Here is a 14,891-nt window from a genome sequence, read left to right on the forward strand (position 1 = left end):
GTCGGCAAAAACGAGCTTTAGATACAGGTCCTCTAATACATCGTAAAAAAAGAATAATCAGACATGAACTTAAAAAAATAGGAAAAAAATCTAGAGTCACTACAGCCGGAGATAGGAGAGACGCAATAGGGTCTCGTTTCTTAACTTTTCTACCAAATCTGAGCGACGGCACCTCATCAGCAGCATAAGGCAGAGCGTTGCGAGTTCACGCCTCACGCCATCGCGCCTTCAATTTTGCAGATGCAACGACGACATCAATCAAGCACGAATAGTTGTATTTTTGCGCCGTCTTACCACAGGTCCTTTCTATTGCTCTATTTCCGTGTTGTATTGGTTCTGTTTGTCTTATTATTGTGGTGATGCTTCATGAGCTACGTGAGAAACACAGCAAAATATTTTAGAGACGAGATCGGGCCTTGATTTTGACTCTTTTCCCGAATCTGAACGATACCTCATTGAAAGCATAGAGCGGAGCATTTCGAGTTCAAGTCTCACGTTATCGCGCCTTCAGTTTTGCAGATGCAACATGAACATCCATCAAGCACGGATATTTGAGGAATGTGAAGGTTATGTTTGCTCAGATTATGCTATGATGTGTCCAAATCACTACTCATTTTTAAAAAAAGGGGGGAAAAGTAAAAACATATTTAGGGGTTTTCAAGAGTCGTGAAGGGCATACGTCTAAAAATTAGTATTTTGCCGAGAGTTATTGAATTTTTTTGACGACTATCCCTAGAAATCCCAAGCTGACTATCTCTTCTGGGGGAGTTACACATGGCAGATATGTAGGAGGGGAGTGAGAAAGAGTCGCTTTGACTTGACTTGGATTTTTGCGTATAAAAAAGTCTTGAGCATTTAAGCGTTCACAGAGGCTTATATGTGACTCGAATCGGATCGAATCCGGACCGAATCGGAAATCGATGATAAAAGTCGCTGTGCCGACCTACGTCATCAAAAAAATTCCAAGATGCCCGCAATGCAAAGACCTCCTTTTTTTCTCTATGCCCTGTCGCCTGTCGCCTCATCTTCAAAAACAAGCTATCTGCGATCAGCGTGTGCGCCCTGGCTGTAAGACAACTCCACAAATAACTTGTTGATAAGTTGATTCACCAACTCTTTTAGGATTGAGGAATAATAACCGAACTTTTGACTAAAGTCCGGGACTATAAATAATGAAGTTAATTAAACCCCGCAATATCACTAGGGGGGTGAAAAATCTCACTTGGGGGGGCGACGCCCCCTCTCGCCCCCCCCTGGCTACAGCCCTGGGAGTAATATACATCAATGGATTCATTATGGCTTTGACTACCTTTAAATAGCAAAATTTGCAAAAATTAATGCTGATTGAATTATAAAATACCTAAAAAACACAAGCAGTTCTTGATTTCTCCATAAGCCGCCGTGTTACAAAATGCCGTTGGGTTCGCAAATGGTTCACTATTTTCGGAGCACACGCGGCTCGGAAACGCCTGTTCATGGATTGGCTTCATCGCCGCTCCAGTACTTTGCGACTCTATTGTACTCTATGGTAAAAGTAAAAGAAGAAAGTGAGGTTATGTTTACTTGATGTTTACAGTTTACTGGAACATCTGAAAGGATTCTAAAAAAGGTAGATCATTGTCTGACAATGCAGAATTGGTCTATTTGTCAGAAAACTGGCGCTCTAAGATGTGCTGATAGGTGGAAGGCTGGTACATGACTTACTTTAAGCCAGACTTGACAGACCTTCATACAAATGTACTTCTCCTTCGATGCTTGGACGGACTATCGACGTGCTTTTCCACAACATTGTCGAACATTAATTAATGGAGCCCATTAATTGTTTAAACAACAAGAGTTGTGGAAGAGCATGGTGACATCCTGGATGAACTAGGTAACTGATCAAGCTACAGTCAAGTCAAGCACATCATGAAATCTATTAGCTCAGAGAGAAAACTGGATTGTTTCATAGCCGCAAGAGAGATGCTGTGTTCTTCAGCTGCAAAATATTATTTTGCGTACATTGAAGTAGAGAAATTCCAACCGGAGAGAACTTAGGTATGATTAGACTTTCCACAGGGGGCAGACTTAGCAAGCGATCTGCATAGCTAGGGAACACGGCAGCCTTGTGTTTTCACGAATCTAATCACATCACCCATACTCCTTAAATTACAAGTCTCCCGATCCACGAGTATTAGGGGAAAAGTCTACGAGAAACTAATTGATCCTGTGATTCAATGCCTTTTTTAATACATACATTTCTACCAATTTCACTTAATGGATTCTAACCTCTAACTCTTAATTCACGCTCATGCTCATGTTTCGAGAGCGATTATCAGATTATCTCACAACTCGCACAATCTCACAGACACAGACCATCGACAGTGGTAGAATGTGATGTGAGAATGAGAAACTGTGAGAAACACCTATAAAGAAATCTCATGCTTACTTTTTGGTTTGGCAACATCGTAAAATTCGAGACAGCCTTACATCTCGAAACCTCGACCGATCGATTTGGGCACATAGCCAAAGTTTCGATCTCTCGCTCGACCATGTTGGATTTTTGGAGGTAATGCCGTTGTAGGTAATGTCCTGCCATAGAGAAAAAAAAGGAGGTGTTTGCATTTCGGGCATCTTGGAATTTTTTGATGACTTGATGACGTAGGTGGGTACAGTGTGAAGGGGACGTCCCTGTACCCAGCTGTACCCACCTACGTCATCAAGTCATCAAAATACTCCAAGATGCCCGAAATGCAAACACCTCCTTTTTTTTCTCTATGATGTCCTGCCCCCCGATTTGGGCACATTGCCAAAGTTTCGATCTCTCGCTCGACCATGTTGGATTTTTGGAGGTAATGCCGTTGTAGGTAATGTCCTGCCCCCTTATTTTCTGGTGCAGCGCCGGAAAAAACAGTCGGCGAGCAGGAATCGATATATCGAGAATTCTGCGCGCGGAACAGATTTGGAGCGCCGCGCCGGAAAAAATAGTTTTGACACAAACGGCGAGCAGGAATCGATATATCGAAAATTCCGCGCGCGGAACAGATTTGGAGCGCCGCGCCGGAAAAAAATAGTTTTGACACAAACGGCGCAAATATATCGAAAACCGGCGCGGAATCCGGAAATTCAGAGATTTTCATCGAAAACGGATTTTTTCTTTCCGCGCGCCGAAAAAAAATTCCGCGCGCCAGAAAAAATTCCGCGCGCGCAAGAAAAGGGTTTTGACACTAACGGCGTTCCATACGCTCCCCCGCGCAAGGGTTACGGAAATCATTCCATAAAAACGGAGTTCAGTGGTTGAGGCGGATTTCTTGCCAAACTTCGTGAACGATCGACTATAGCTGTGTCCCCGTAAGAAGCTATGGTAAAGAATCGATAGTGCGATACTCGAACAATCGCATTCGATACGATATTCGATATTCGTCCACCTGTTTGAAATTCAACATGGCGGCCATGCCATGCAATTTTCCGAGCAATCTCAATCTCGGCCGGTCTTGGTCAAAGCTCAATTAAGTAATTTTATCTTCTTTAATTACTAGCCGTTAAAACTGTCATCTTCTTTTCTCATTTAGAAGTATTCCATCAATTCGAGACGAAGATTTAACCCCAGGGTCAACGAAAATCAAGAAGAAGCCATGGGAATTGCGGAGAAACCGAAGTCCTGAGTGGATCTTTACAGAGGTAGGAGTCAGTCGTTTTTCTTGTATTCCTTTCATTTGCCTCTCTTTCAACTAAATCGCGGAAGCTTACACTATGTACTGATTCTTCTATGAGAACGGAGTGAAGTTGCCATAACTTACGATGTTATAACAGAATTGTCATCAGACTCCTGTGACGGAACATGTCTTTTGTCTGTTGCTGGATTTGTCTTGGAGACTGCTGTGGACCAAGAGGCATCTCTTTATTTCCTCTTTTCTCATCTAGTCAATCAATGAATGCAGACCGGTTCTTGAAACTCTGTTGGCATGCCAGGACAAGATAAGGAATGTGTGAGCTTTGCGCCTGGAAGACCTTGATCCCCTACGCCTGGGCATGCTGATAAGAATTTCAACAATCGATTCCTGTGTGTGAGACTGAAGCTAAGATTTAAGAAGGAACCTCTGAGCACAGTGAAGAGTGTCTAATAGGGTTTGTTTCTAATCCCCTGCAAATAGCAAGAACTGTGAATACTTGCCGAAAACTAATGATATGCCAGTTGGCGATCCACTGCCAGGTATTTCTCTCAAGAATGAAGTACGTCCTACCGCTTAACGTCCTCTAACTCCAGTTCTTTCACTGTCCAAGTCGTTTAATCCTGAAGGAAAGAGTTGGTTTGTCTGCATTGTTAGTCATGCAGTGATAATGAGCCAATTCATCATTTGGAAGCTCACCTGGACCATCTCTCTCTGCGAATCGATAGCTTATTCACTGCTTCAGTCCATCTAATTTCTCTTTCTTGTATCAATGGTGCCAGTTGTGCCTGGTAACAGAATCATGTTTTGATGCATGATTGACGGCAGCCCGATCACGAGCTTAGTCAATCCTCGATTCCTGTTGGACGACTACATTACAGTTGCTTGCAAACGATATGTATTCAAGTGCCAACTTAGCTGATGACACCTCTACCTCAAGTTAGCAGTATTACTTCTGATAGTTTTAGACAAGTTTGTCCTACCTCTTGAAGGCATAAAGTTATTTGAACAATTTTATCTACTCTCCACCGTCAACCTTCTCTGGTATTCAAAGACATTGTGTCTTTGCTGGTATTGAATCGTGCAACACTCAAGAATATTTATTTTCGGTTTACAGTGTACTCTCAGTTTTTAAGTAATTAGAGTGGGTATGTTTTCAAAACCATTCATTTCTCTTAGTTCCATGTACAACAATGCTTGCTTGCCAAGTCACATTTTTATGTCTTTGATGGTTTTTTGCACAAAGGAGGTCAACTTCTCAAAATGGTGGCAGATAAGGTTACATTAACTGATGCCTTATGCAATGTTGACGCCTTAGATGAGCTTACGTTACATAATTAACAACTGTGTATCAAAGCTTAGCCATGCTCTGTCATTTATCAAGCTAACTTCGATACCAACTTCGAAGACCGAAATGGGTTCATCACTGGCATAGCAGAGCACATTGAAGAAGCCACCGTTCATGCCAGTTTGGGAAGCTTCACATTCCTGCTGCTTGACCGCCGTTAATCCGTTTAATTGAATGGATGATGAATGATATTCAATGATTTTCAGAAAAATCTTGCTTTTCCAAGATAATTTTGAGAAAAATGAGAGGAAATCCTAAGTTTTTAGCAGGGAATGAATAATATCGAGAACTACCGATAACATGCTTAAATCGGAAGACTCTTTCACTCTTACCTAAATCATTACAGAACTATGGCAGTATCAGAAACATCGTATTCGAAAAGTTAGTTCCATGCAAGTGTTTTCAACTTAAAGCAGACACTTTGAAAATTGGTAGAGGCATCTATTTTAGAATAAAATCTGAAATTTATGTATTTTGTTGATGGAAGGTCATTTGAACCTTGATTTAAATTTAAAGATTTCAAACTATCCAAGGAATCCATTGCAGATTGACCTTTAAATGTAAATGTATCCATTTTTGAACCTTTATATTATGTGCACTGAAAGCAGTCAATAGGTTTTTTCATTGAAATTTAATCGACTTTGGTTTTGGTCGTTTTAAAAATTCAGAGCTTTACCATGTTGTGAATTTAAAGTTGTCAATCTACCAATCCCGTAAAATACCTATTTGTAATGCTCCAGAAGGAACTGTTGGAAGATTGCTCGGAACATACGGTCATGCTGTGCACGTGGCGATGTTGCTCTCAAGCCATCCCGCAACCGAAGTCCAATGAGCAGCGGAACTGGGTGGAAATCTATGAAAAGACTGCTGAAGTATTAGCTACTGAAGTGAAAAAGCTGCTTAATTTCATGTATTTTCTGGTGAGCATTCTAATTTTGTTCGTTTTCAACATTCGGTAGGTAATTGAAGTGGTGTATTTTAGGTGAAAACTTGCATCTTGTTCTCTACCTATGTGTCTAAGAAGTGTAACTGATCTTGCCGGCCCAGAGAAACATGCAAGAAAAAAGGCATATTTTAATCCTTCAAACCACAATTTCCACTAATTGCCACAATGCTAGAACTTGGTTTAGGTTACCCACCTGACACCTGTATAGTCTTTAGTTATATAATTTAAAGACAAATAACTAAACGAAAGTATATCAATTACACTGATAAAACGATTAAATTAATTATCTTAGTCTTTAATGTTAAAAATTTTGATAAAAATATTTCCTTAATCAACTAAAATTACTTCCCTCTGCTTTTTAGTTCCGTGCAAAAACTGGTAATGGTGCGTATATTGCACAACTGTATGATCTTTTATTTATGTAGTATGATTTGGTACAATTGAAACAATAAAAATTGTTATAGTACATGCAAAATGCCGGTCACTGTGCCTGAAATTACCTGGCGCATTTAGCAAGAAACCGGTCCTTGGCTGTGGACTTGTCAGAGGTCTTAGTCTATTTGATATTCATTCAGTTTTTCAGACTATTGAACTTCCATCTTATTTTTGCCAATATTCCTGGGAAAATTTCATTTTTTCTAGGATTTATGCCATAGGGTTAGAATTCAATTGATTATACAATGATAAATTCTCGCTTGCCAAATGATAATTACTTTTTTGAACTATTGCCCTGAGGGAAGTTTCATGCTTTCAGAGAGGAAACTACTGTGTGAATCTTCTGAAAAAAATTAATCTAGAGAATTATAAAATCATGAAAAATATTCAGTAGGAGTTTCAGCGAATTACATACATTTGCCTGATTATAATTGATGAAAAATTGGTGAAGATTCTGAAACACTGCAACTGAAGAGTGTCCTTTCTGTGCTTTGATTTTCTCAAAAATTGGAATTACTTAATAAATCCTAATAATGAATTTGAATTTCAGTCCATCATTCTCTTCATACTTTACTTTGATTACACAACACAACAAATTTCCGGTTCTGGTTTTTCCTTCGAACCAAACCAATTTTTTTCGTTTCCTAGGTGCTACGGTAGTCTGAAAATGCCCATAGAAACTTCAGGAAAACTGCAGGAAACTTCTGGTGCTCAGGACGCTGCCATTTTGAATTTTTCAAATTTGAGAAAACCCACGATTAGATATTTGCAAATATCTCCTCAACGGCTCATCCCACGAAAAAAACAAAAAACCAGCAGAAAGCACATGAAACTTCCTACCAAAATCACTCTCCCCTGTTTTCTCTAGCTTACATTTTTTGTCATAAAATTAACATTTTCTTCAAAAATTAGCTTAAAGAAGGCGCATTTTTGCTGATTTTAGGAGAAACTTTACTGTTAATCTCCAGCCTTGATTATCTGAGAAAAAAACTGTTACGCTCATTGTAAAGAGGGTAAAATTTACTGCTGGAAAACATATCAATAGTTCCTAATTTTGATTATATTCTGTGAAACAGCAGTTTATTAGCTCGGCCCTTAAATTGTGACCATCTCCTTCCAAAACAAGAAAAAAAGAAGGAAAAAACCTAAAACCGAGGCTCAAACTGTGTAACAATGTGGTAAAATAGTGCTGGGCCCACACTATATGGAGGGAGGGGGGGGGGGGGGAGCCAAAAAGTTCAAACATTTTCAATCAGAGCCAACAATTTTGAGCTCTAATGAGGATCAGTACAAAACTGATGGGGGAGTGTTCAGCCCAGGCAGTTTGCATTGGACTATTAAGGTGAGGTAACGTCGAGAAATCAATAATTTTGGGTTTTTTTTACACCTCATCAGTAGATCACACTAGTCAGTGAATCCAACTGAAAATCTTGCAAAATCCAAGACAGCATCAAAGCACAAGTTTGAGGTACAAGTTCTGTACTGCAAGACGGTAAGTTTCGTATTAATACTCGTTAGAGCTCACAAGTTTTGATTCTGATCGAAATTTTTTGAATTTTAGGGCTTTTGATCTCACTGACTAGTGTGATCTACTGATGAAGTATAGGAAGACCAAAATTATAGATCTCTCAACGTAACCTCAACTTAATAGTCCAATGCAAACTGTCTGAGCTGAACACTCTTCCCATCAGTTTTGTTCTTGATCCTCATTAGAGCTCAAAATTGTTGGCTCTGATAGAAAATGTTAGAACTTTTTGGCATCCCCCCCCCCCCCCCCCCCCTCCATCCATGTAGTGTGGGCCCAGCACTATTTTACCACATTGTTACACAGTTTGAGCCTCGGTTTTAGGTTTTTTCCTTCTTTTTTTCTTGTTTTGAAAGGAGATGGTCACAATTTAAGGGCCGAGCTAACAAACTGCTGTTTCACAGAATATAATCAAGATTAGGAACTATTGATATGTTTTCAAGCAGTAAATTTTACGCTGTTTTCAATGAGCGTAACAGCTTTTTTCTCAGATAATCGTGGCTGGAGATTTAAAGCAAAGTTTCTCCTAAAATTAGCAAAAATGCGCCTTCTTTAAGCTAATTTTTGAAGAAAACGTTAATTTTATGACCAGCAAAGTAAGCCAGATAAAACAGGGGAGAGTGATTTCGGTAGGAAATTTTATGTTCTTTCTGCTGGTTTTTTTGTTTTTTCGTGGGATGAGCCGTTGAGGAGATATTTGCAAAAATCTAATCATGGGTTTTCTCAAATTTGAAAACTTTAAAATGGCGGCGTTCTAAGCACTAGACAATTTCCCTGAAGTTTATATGGGCATTTTTGGACTACTGTAGCACCTAGGAAACAAAAAAAGTTGGTTTGGTTGGAAGTACAGAACCCATGTTGAACGATGTTATTCCTCAATTTATTTACTTCTATTAAACTGTACATGACATCTAGGAAAGTCTTACTTTTTACCTACCAAATCATGTTTTACGCTCAGTCCGTATTTCAGCAGCTGCTGTGGTCCCAATCATCAGTTGATTGTCAACGTTGATGGTGGCCAGGAGGGTAGTTACTCCAGCGCATACTGAGCATGAAAAACGTAGGTGAAAGAGTTTTCTAAGTTTGGTGCACATTCTGATCACCTAACTTTTACTGTCAATAAATAAATCAACTTAGTGAGTGTCAATTTTGTTCTTGACATCAACCAGTTTTCTCCCTTCCCTCTGATTCATATCAAACCTCTGTTGTAGCTCAAACGTATTATGACAAGTCTCTACACCATTGCTTCTTTTTTCAGTGTCATCCAGTTCTTGAAAGTTATTGCAGATTCACTCACCCTGCTGGAGTCGCAGAATTTATTCATGTTTCTCTCTACACAGAACAAAATTCGGGACACAGTGAAAGATAATTTGGAAAAAATAATCGGTTACGAAGAGCCTCTGTCCTATATTGTCAATCTGTGCGTGCACATGTTCGAAACAAAAATGTAGCTTACACCCACCGACAAGCTCAGGCTAATTAAAGTGAGTATCATGTCATCCCATCTTCCCGATTCGTTCGACCATCGAAAGTGATTGGTTTTGACATTTTTTTCAAGTCCTTGAAAGTGCTTGAATTCTTCTCTACTGATTAGAGTCAGAAGTTAATCTTAAGAAATAAAGAAACATGTTTTGATGTTTCGTTGAATGTAAGAAAACATCTTGTTCACAAAAGAAATGGCCGTCTCTCTGAAACGAGAATCCAAAATTGCGGACTCAAGCTCTTATCATAGGGAAATTACTGTGTTTTGGAAAAAATTTGGGAAAAAAGTGAACTGTTGTTCCAGTCATGAGCCAGTTAAGACTCAGAAGATCTCAAAATTGAGATTTTAACACTACTCTCAGAAGAGTGTTTTTTTAAAAATACTCGCTGCCATTAATACTCTTAGATTTTAAACTAAACTTTTTAATTCAAGAAATGTAACTGAAGTTCAGGCGATTCGTGAACTTTTAATAAGATTTTGTATTTTGGCCATGTGTCTCATTGTCAGTCCTTCTGCGCTGTTCTTGACTCCATAGCAAGACGGTTCTAAGTTTCTCAGTATTTTTTTCTCAGGTTTCACAATTATTTGAAATCTGCCAGATGTAAGTATTACCACTTATCTCTACGGTCACTAAATATTTTTTCATGCCCTTTTAAGACTATCGTAGGTGAAGAATCTTATGGTGCAAACCAGGTATGGAAAGCAATGTAACACCAGGGAATTGTAACATTAACTGTCTGAAGGGTAACAGTTGATCTAAGTATATGACCAGGGGCTTGATTCTGTGTTGCTCTCAGGTAATGTCATAGGCATGAGGTACGCACCCATTGCGCAGTTACACATCTTCTCTTTCCATGTGATGGTGAGAGATCGTCAGACTAGAATGTAATTAAAATGCTGCCTTCAATTTTGTTGATTAGAGGTGAGATTGTTTGGCAAAATATTGAGAATTTGTTTTTCCTGACCCTCTGCGTGACACCCTCATAATGTTTTGGAATGCGACATGTGAGGCAAAACTTTTGTTGCCTATTTGTTATTAATTTTCTTCATGTCTAAAAATTTTCATCTTGAAGAGTTTTTAGTTTATACCCGAATTGGTGGGCAGTGGCCAACAGCAAGAGCAATTACTACTAGCTAATACTACAAGTCGGGAATGACAAAGAAAAACTCTTACGATGAGTGAAGAAACTTAAAAATTTATTATCTTAATTTTTAAGCCTTCCTCACCCATCATTCGAATTTTTCATTCACTCCCTTTACCCCATTTCCAGCTATCGAGTCCACCATATGAGCAACTAAATTTCAATGTTAGTACCTCTTTGATACCTGTCTCTAAAATCTCTCACTCCTCCTGAGTGCTTGGAAATTGAGGAACTGACAAAAAGTGTTCTTCGATTCGTCTCTCCATGATGCATCATCTAAATGAAGGAGAAGGTGATGATTTTAAATCTAAAGGGGTATCCTCTGGAACTTCAGCAACCAGTGAAAAACTGCAGCATCAAATAGTTGGCGTTGCTTAGATGACAGTAGAAGCTTCAGGATAATTAATGAGCCTCCTGCTCGGTGAATGATGATCATTTTTTGTCTGTCTCCAGCACCATTTGCAATAAATGTCTGCTTTGATTTCTAAAGGAACCTTGATTCGCTCCCTTTCTTCTCTTCTTAGATGAGAGAATACGCAGCACAATGTTCAGACACCTTTATGACGCAGTTCCATGTGGGAGTTACAAGTACTGTCTCATATTTTGTAGTTTTACTAATGGTTTTAATGTTTGTTTTTAGGTTGCACTGGTTTTGTATCTACGCCCTGGAGCGCCATCCAAAATCATTCTCAGGATGGCCAAAGTCATTGATTTTGTTTTGTCAGCGGACTGGCTGAAAGCATCTGGCAACACACACCGAAAACTGGAAGCACCCCTACGCCTGTTACCATGCATCTGCTTACTGTGTTGCGATGATGGCAAATCTCCTCTTGTATTGCTTTCTGTGAAGGTAACAAATTGCCATCATTCCTTGATGTCTCCGCAGACATCTCTTTTCAAAGAGAAGAAAAATGACTGTAGTTTTTAAGAATTCCCCTCGAATGGTCTCCATTTTAAGAAGGAAAGAATGGCAGAAAATCTGCAACGTCGCAAACTAAGATCAAAAGCCCTAAAATTCAAAAAATATCAATCAGAATCAAAACTTGTGAGCTCTAATGAGTACTAATACGAAACTTACCGTCTTGCAGTACAGAACTTGTACCTCAAACTTGTGCTTTGATGCTGTCTTGGATTTTGCAAGATTTTCAGTTGGATTCACTGACTAGTGTGATCTACTGATGAAGTATAGGAAGACCCAAAATTATAGATCTCTCAACGTAACCTCAACTTAATAGTCCAATGCAAACTGTCTGAGCTGAACACTCTTCCCATCAGTTTTGTTCTTGATCCTCATTAGAGCCCAAAATTGTTGGCTCTGATTGAAAATGTTTGAACTTTTTGGCTCCCCCCCCCCCCCCCCCCTCCCTCCTTATAGTGTAGGCCCAGCAGCTATTTTACCACACTGTTACACAGTTTGAGCCTCGGTTTTAGGTTTTTTCCTTCTTTTTTCTTGTTTTGAAAGGAGATGGTCACAATTTAAGGGCCGAGCCAATAAACTGCTGTTTCACAGAATATAATCAAGATTAGGAACTATTGATATGTTTTCCAGCAGTAAATTTTACGCTGTTTTCAATGAGCGTAACAGCTTTTTTCTCAGATAATCGTGGCTGGAGATTTAAAGCAAAGTTTCTCCTAAAATTAGCAAAAATGCGCCTTCTTTAAGCTAATTTTTGAAGAAAACGTTAATTTTATGACCAGCAAAGTAAGCCAGATTAAACAGGGGAGAGTGATTTCGGTAGGAAATTTTACGTTCTTTCTGCTGGTTTTTTTGTTTTTTCGTGGGATGAGCCGTTGAGGAGATATTTGCAAAAATCTAATCATGGGTTTTCTCAAATTTGAAAACTTTAAAATGGCGGCATTAGCTAAGTCGGCACTTGTTAAGATTCTACTCGCAAGCATTTGCGATGCAATTGTCCAACAGCAATAAGAGATTGACAGCAGCCGGATGGTGAGCTTAGTCAATCCTCGATTCCTGTTGGATGACTACATTATAGTTGGTTGCAAACGATATGTATTCAAGTGCCAACTTAGCTGACGACACCTCTACCTCAAGTTAGCTGTATCGCTTCTGATTTTTTTACACAAGTTTGTCCTACCTCTTGAAGGAATAAAGTTGTTTGACCAATTTTATATACTCTCCACTTTCAACCTCCTCTGGTTTTGAATCGTGCAACACTCAAGAATATTAATTTTCGGTTTACAGTGTATTCTCCGTTTTTAATTCAGTAGAGTGGGTATGTAGAACAAGAACTAAAGCAATTTGCCATATACCTTGTATCTTTGTAAACTTTATTTGAGAAGAGTTAAACTCCTGTTTGAGGTGACAACTTCAGCAGTAATCTTACTTTATCACTCTCCGCACTGTAGGACTGGCTAAATGATTTGCTATAGACTGTTTACACAAGTAAAAGTAGTCAGCAAAAAATCGATTAGTGTCAAAGTGAGTGGTGTTATTTTCGGAAGGTTGCTTTTGCAACATTAAAAACCTGCCCATCATATTGAAAAAATAAAATAAAAGAATAAAAGAATCTTGAATAAAAGGAGCCCAAAGAATTTTGTTGTCTTCTTCCTAATGTAGATTCCTCCTTTTTACAGATTTAAAAACATATCAAAATGGCGCCAGAGCCACTGGATATCTCTGAGCATGAGTTGCTCTTCAAAGCAACCAATTTATCCAAACTGGCCTCCATAGATTTTTCTCAGGTATGAGTTATAACTATTTTTCATCAAGTAACATTTTTTGTTAGTCAATGAGAACTGGAATAATTGTTTAGGACAAACAGCTCATATTTTTTCTGTTTTAGTGTATTTTCCGAAGGAAAGATACACTATTGCGTTCTCCCTCATGGTGGGACCTAGACCTGGGACCATGTAAAGAGCACCGATCTCGAGTCGTAGATCACGAATATATATGTCATTCATTTTCTGTCATATATATATATAGTGTATGTATGCATGTATGTATGTATGTGTGTATGTATGTATTTCAGCCAGCGTGAGGATTTTTCAGTTTTCAGAGCGTTGAGCGGCAGTTAATTTTTAAGTCTCTTGAAACGAAACTTCTGGGGTTTATAGTCCCCTAAGAGTACTTTTAAATTGTGAAGAAAAAATCGGAATACGTTAATTACTTTTCGCACAGCGAGGGGTCAAAGTGGGGGGAGGTTTAATTTTGTCCACGCGATAACTCGAGTAAAAATGAATATTTTGAGCTGAAATTTTGATGGTAGTTAGATATCTACTAAGACTGGTTTCCTATTGAATTTCAGCGAAATCGGCCAACGTGTTCCATAATAGTGGCAATTTACCGTTTTTACGGGTGAGGGGGAGGGGGTAGGAGTTGCGCAGCCAAGGGGAACTGTTTCTTGAAACATATCTGTGGCATGAGGGGTAGGGTAAATGATTTCACTCCCCAATGTGACACTACCCTTCGGAAAATACACTCATGCCGCGGTAAATGCGCGGACTACAAAAAGGAACCGTCCCCTACTTGCCGGCAACCCCACGGAAAAACCCCTGCCCGCTTGCGGCAGGGTTTTTTTTCTTATATTTTAGTTCAAAACCTGTTCAGAGATCTCTCCTAAATTGTTGCAGGCTCAAGAAATGAATTTCAAATTCAGAGTATTGCATTAGAAAACTGGTTTTCTCAGTTGATGTGAAGTGTGCTCTATTATAATTAATAATTAACATTTTCTGTATTTTAAAATCCAGGAGGACAGGTCAAGAGTTGAAATATTTGCCGAGTATTGTGCTAAGAAGCGAGAACCTATTTGCGGTCAGTTTTTGAACTTGTTAAATGGATCTGATGGATTCATTGTGAATATGTCTGCCAGAATAATCGCCAAGATTGCCTGTTGGAACCCATCTGCCAATTTACTTGACAGCTCTGATTTCACTTTTACCTGAATCGGTTGAATGGACAATTAAAATTGAGTGTAAGTTAAATGGATCAATGATTTTCTGCTATTACTTCTAATTAATTCAGTAATGCATCTGTTGTCCTCAGAATTCTGTTTCTGCAGGTGCAAAAAGTTCTAAAGCATCTTGTCTTCGCCACATGATCCGGCGGTCTCTACTTTTTAGCAAAATTTTCGATGAGAAAAGAGAGAGAAAAAAAAGACATCACTTTTTAAAATTGCATCACTCGATGCTGATTGTTGATGATTGCTTATTTCCTGTGATTGCTAATTTCCTACGATATAACATAAAATAAATAAGGAGCTAGGTGGCACAATGGTGTGGGGGAGCGCAGGTTGTTCTTCTGGAAAACTGATATTTCCATACAGCATACCATAAGGCACTACTGCACCAAATTTCATGACAGTATTTCAAGATTTGAGCAAGTTACAGGATTTTTTTTTTTTT

At 38.9% G+C, this 14,891-nt stretch overlaps 1 protein-coding gene across 3 annotated transcripts; it reads left to right on the top strand.

Annotated features, from left to right (window-relative positions):
- Positions 1 to 3,496: 3,496 nt before the first annotated feature.
- On the top strand, positions 3,497 to 14,572 carry LOC109041795 (V-type proton ATPase subunit H-like). 3 transcript variants are annotated; one of them, XM_072300220.1, is made up of 5 exons: positions 3,497 to 3,660; positions 5,739 to 5,918; positions 11,170 to 11,379; positions 13,125 to 13,232; positions 14,238 to 14,570. In XM_072300220.1, exons 2-4 carry the CDS (start codon positions 5,775 to 5,777, stop codon positions 13,128 to 13,130), a joined length of 360 nt encoding a protein of 119 aa, XP_072156321.1. In that variant the 5' UTR covers positions 3,497 to 3,660; positions 5,739 to 5,774; the 3' UTR covers positions 13,131 to 13,232; positions 14,238 to 14,570. The 3 variants fall into 3 exon arrangements, with proteins under 3 accessions (XP_072156321.1, XP_072156322.1, XP_072156323.1); XM_072300221.1 differs by lacking the exon at positions 3,497 to 3,660 and adding an exon at positions 4,445 to 4,798 and having other exon boundaries at positions 14,238 to 14,572; XM_072300222.1 differs by lacking the exons at positions 3,497 to 3,660; positions 11,170 to 11,379 and adding an exon at positions 4,493 to 4,798 and having other exon boundaries at positions 14,238 to 14,561.
- Positions 14,573 to 14,891: the final 319 nt, after the last annotated feature.

This window comes from Bemisia tabaci, chromosome 4 (genome assembly GCF_918797505.1).
Source record: "Bemisia tabaci chromosome 4, PGI_BMITA_v3".
Lineage (NCBI taxonomy): Eukaryota > Metazoa > Arthropoda > Insecta > Hemiptera > Aleyrodidae > Bemisia > Bemisia tabaci.